General features: G+C 36.5%; 1 protein-coding gene across 1 annotated transcript; it reads left to right on the forward strand.

Annotated features, from left to right (window-relative positions):
• The first annotated feature begins 1,615 nt into the window (after positions 1-1,615).
• Positions 1,616-2,586, forward strand: LOC125146078. Its single transcript, XM_047821868.1, has one exon. It carries the CDS (start codon positions 1,656-1,658, stop codon positions 2,544-2,546), a length of 891 nt encoding a protein of 296 aa, XP_047677824.1. The 5' UTR covers positions 1,616-1,655; the 3' UTR covers positions 2,547-2,586.
• Positions 2,587-2,830: the final 244 nt, after the last annotated feature.

The following is a 2,830-nucleotide window of genomic DNA, read 5'->3' on the forward strand; positions in this document are numbered from 1 at the left end:
GGAAGAAACACAAGCCATTTACAAACTGAGAATAGAGGAAAAATCTATCACAGCCATAACGAAAAATAACTTATTGAGTCTTCCCATCTAAAACCCAGAGCTTAAACCAAGAAAAGACATTCAGAGCAATTAACTGTTTATGGAATCCATCGAATAGGACACACCTGGGCAACAAGGAGCACCTGATTTCATGATAATATTCATCTAATAATCTCAAACCTAAAAGTAAGACGGATTACCTGATCCTGAATAGAAAAAAATGAGATTTCCAAATCCGGATCATTTTGATCATGATTAAATTTTTTGTACAACTGGCCCCTAAGCGTCATTTACTGTATGCTTTCATATGGGTGGTAAAAGGCACGATATTAAGGAAGTGTCGGACAGAACACTCATCGGTAAGCTGATTGCATCAGTTACAGTAGTTGATCTACATCCCGAATCCTTAAATGGTAAAAGGTTTAGCTTTTTATATGCTTTATAACATAAATTTACATAAGTTTGAGCTTATGAAGCATCTGCATTGAATAATTAAGCTATTACAGTATTTCACAACTGCTAAAACACTAAACCCCATTCTCTGAACCCAATACTTCCTGTCGAATCAGTCACTTTTGTAGACAAAACCTTAAAAAAGTTCAGGTAGTTAAGATCCACTCTTTTTGCAAAACTCAAAACATTCTTACTCACTAAAACACATTATGCACTGTGTTGCAAAATAGTGAATACATGTGGTAAAAAGTTAACCACAACTTGCAACACAGCTGTCATTTCTGTCATTTGCATACAACAAGTTCATTCCGTGGTGCCAAATCTGTTGTGGTGAAAAACTCTGCAATGAAGGAGTAGTGGTAAAACACTGAGTAGTGGCAAACCACCTAACACTGAAAGCTCCAAAGGCAAACGGAAGAAACAAACAGAAGAAAGAAACGCTCAGATGTGAGAAATACCCTGCGTGTCACTGTCAACCATCAAGGTTTGATGTTCTTGTGGCTGCCAAGCAATCCCAGAGGTCTCGCTGATATAGATATCAGACTGTAAGCTGGTTTTCATTCATATTTGTGAAGCAGACCTTTTCAAATTTCGTTTTATTGTATCCTGGAATTTGTGTGCATTGTTTTGGATGCATATGCTTTTTATGGATGCACAGGAAGAACAAATAGGCTATAATAATATCAATAAGCAGTTCATGTTCTGTTCTGATTGGTCTGGTCTGGTATTTTTTGTTAGAGGTTAAAGCTTAATCTCTAATTTTATACTTTTAAAAATTATTGGCTGAAATCACTGTGTGTTTGCAAAATTATTTTCTTAATGCAATAATTATTTCTCTGTAACTACCTGCTCTGCCCGCTGTGTTCTCAATTTTTTGATGTAGTGTCTAATGATTGCTGATGAGTGTTTATATATTGACTGGCTGTGTTTATGTTTTGAAAGCATTGTTTGATTTGGAGCACAGATCAAATGGTTTTGAGGCAAGTGTTGATTTTGCCAGAAGAGTCAGGGGTTTTCTGGATATAGTTTAAAGACTGGGTGTTTTGTTTTGAGAATATGGGTGAAGGTTTCAAGAAATGAGTTTTAGCAATTGTGAAATACTGTAATATGTATACAATGTACATTTTTTTTATATTTCTATAGAGCGAGAATTCACATTGGAAATGAAGCGCTTCATCACAGGACATCACTTGAGTTTATGCAGACTGACAAGGAAAGTGGTGACTCCTCAGCATCCCATGATGAAGTACTTAATGAAGAAGATCCCACCCTACCCAAGTCCAGTTAAATTTTGTGTTTCAGATGTGGCCCATGTTACTGAGGAGACAGGATTCAAGGGGATACTGAAGTCTGAGCAGTTCAGACCTAATAACAGTGAGTTCTCATGGTGGGACTTAAAAATTAATAAAGAGGAGATAAGAGCAGCAGAGAAGCGATATGTGAAGAAGAACTTCTCAAACACTGCACAAGATCTGAATGAACAGAAGCCGTTCCTGGAGAAGTTCACCACGTCACCTCTCTTTCAACTAGAGAAATCTCGCTACGGCAATTATCGCTTCACGTTTTCCCTCACTGATCTGATGCAGTGGTACAAAGAACAGAACTGTGGAGGAAAAAAGCCGGTTCTCAGGATGTGCGAGACCATCACCTACAAACAGAAGATTGTGTACGCTGTCCTGATTCACAGTCCTGAGGATAACAAGCGTTTTGGTGAATATCCGCTTCTTGAAGCGAGTGAGTGGGTTCGTTATCAGGATGGGAAGATCAACTGGAAAGCACAAGCCATTTGTGAAACCCATCGGTATCAGTTGGTTTCAGGAGAAGTACAAAGGCTGAATACTCATCTGTTTTATGTCTGGGATCAGGTTAGTTTAGTCTTTCACTTGCCAAAACCTAAGGCCCTGAAAATTCCCACAGAACGACTTATAGAAGCTCTTGAGGCCTGTAAACTTGACAAAATAGATCTTTCAGGGTGCCAAAGCCAAAAAAGCAAAAAGGAGCGCTTCTTGAAAGCAAAGATAAATGTGAGTGAGTTGAAAAAGAATATGAAATGATGACATAAAATACAAATAAACCCATAATTGTCATTTGAAGCAGCAGTTAAATAAGAAAGAGGATGAAGATCAAACAAAAGTGTGTTAATTAATAGAAATGACAAAATACCACCAATAAGGTTGATCATGTATTTTTATAGAATTGGTGATGCTACAATGTAAAATATTCATATCTAACTTTAGAAATTAGTAAAATATCACAAATTATCACAATATATTCAATATCAATATCTCATTATAAATATCTAAATAATGTTTTTAACCTATTTTTATTCCAAAATTAA

This window comes from Tachysurus fulvidraco, chromosome 12 (genome assembly GCF_022655615.1).
Source record: "Tachysurus fulvidraco isolate hzauxx_2018 chromosome 12, HZAU_PFXX_2.0, whole genome shotgun sequence".
Lineage (NCBI taxonomy): Eukaryota > Metazoa > Chordata > Actinopteri > Siluriformes > Bagridae > Tachysurus > Tachysurus fulvidraco.

Excerpts from the sequence above, each read along its gene's own strand:
- LOC125146078 (XM_047821868.1), top strand. The coding sequence starts at position 1,656 with ATGAAGCGCTTCATCACAGGACATCACTTGAGTTTATGCAGACTGACA.